Below are 1,298 nucleotides of genomic sequence, written 5' to 3'. Positions count from 1 at the left end.
GGGTATCATCATTATTATTTGTTGAACGAATAATGAATGTTGCACTGATAACTTGTTCTGTTCTTTTCCTGCAGCTTCCCATTAAAGTTGGACAGCAGAACACCCACAGTAAAGTCAGTACAGAACACAACAAGGAGTGTCTGATCAACATCTCCAAGTACAAGTTCTCCATTGTTATCAGCGGCCTCACCAACATCCTGAAAAATGTCAACAACATGGTGAGTGGCTTCGTCTGTGTGGAGGAAGAGGAGGACTGATACTGTTCTGTTCTGTTCTGTCTGTTGCTTTTCTCATCAGGGAGCTGAAACTTAGTCAGCTAGACTCTAAAAACTCTTCGTTCTACAGAAATTCTCGCAGTTGGCGTGATGTCATTCAGTCACGTGATTTCAATCTCCATTTTTTATAGGAGAAAACTCATTCATGAGACTCCGTTACAAACTGTGTCAAAAGTAGAGACTTCAAACTATACAGCAGTTTTTAAATTGTGTCGATAGGTCAAGAGAAGAAAACCAGAGTTAAGATAAATGGCAAATCTTACTTTTTTTTTTTTTTTGTGAAAAAGAACGTTCTGCCGAAGCGAGCAGGAAACACTGTAATCTCGTGGAAAAAACACTGCTGTCCATCGTCAGTCCCATCTTTTGCTTAAACCGAAAAAAAAAATATATATAACCCCCCAGACCTCCTTTTTGACTGAGGCTCAAAGTTATCTGACAAGCAGTAAAAAATCTACAGGAAGAAGAAAATAAAAAGAGGCGAAATGTGAATGGAGATAGGCGGCAATGAAGAGCCGGTGAGAGCAGGACTTTATTAATTAGATCTGTGACTTTTAACATGTTTGGATTTTATAGTTAGTGTGTAGTTTTGAGTGTTTACTCTTCATTTTAGCCAATTTTAGTGTGTTTCAAATCAAAACAATGAGGCAATTCTTTTTAAAGAGTAACTTACCCCAAAATTAACTTTTTTTAGCTGAAAAACTGTCTAGAATGTGTCTAAAATGTTATATAGCACTGTTACTGTGCTAATATTGATGTTTTTGTGTGTATTTGTTCAAATCTGTAATATTTGGTCTAAAAACGTCTTTTTGCTGCTCATATGGGTAGAGCAGTGGTACTGCAGGCTAATTTGCATATTGGTTAATGGCTCTCCTCTGTGACGTGGTTCTGCACAGTTTCGTCACAGCGGCTGTGTTCTGGTATCTAAACCTCTCTCTAAGACACGCCCCTGCAGCAGTCAGAGGGTGGAGCTGTTAGCAAGCTTAGCATGATCGTCTGTTGACCTTCAGCCTCGGGAGGGGAGAG

The 1,298-nt window shown here is 39.2% G+C and overlaps 1 protein-coding gene across 3 annotated transcripts in view; it reads left to right on the top strand.

Annotated features, from left to right (window-relative positions):
* LOC106526575 (neurofibromin) overlaps positions 1-1,298 on the top strand; it is a 145,701-nt gene that overhangs the window by 15,614 nt on the left and 128,789 nt on the right. For all 3 annotated transcript variants that reach the window (XM_014021210.1, XM_014021211.1, XM_014021212.1), the window contains exon 2: positions 75-218. In XM_014021210.1, coding sequence (XP_013876664.1) covers positions 75-218 — 144 coding nt within the window. The remainder of the gene's footprint in view (positions 1-74; positions 219-1,298) is intronic.

This window comes from Austrofundulus limnaeus, unplaced genomic scaffold, assembly GCF_001266775.1.
Source record: "Austrofundulus limnaeus strain Quisiro unplaced genomic scaffold, Austrofundulus_limnaeus-1.0 Scaffold282, whole genome shotgun sequence".
Classification (NCBI taxonomy): Eukaryota; Metazoa; Chordata; class Actinopteri; order Cyprinodontiformes; family Rivulidae; genus Austrofundulus; species Austrofundulus limnaeus.
This window is presented reverse-complemented; position numbering and strand designations above follow the sequence as displayed.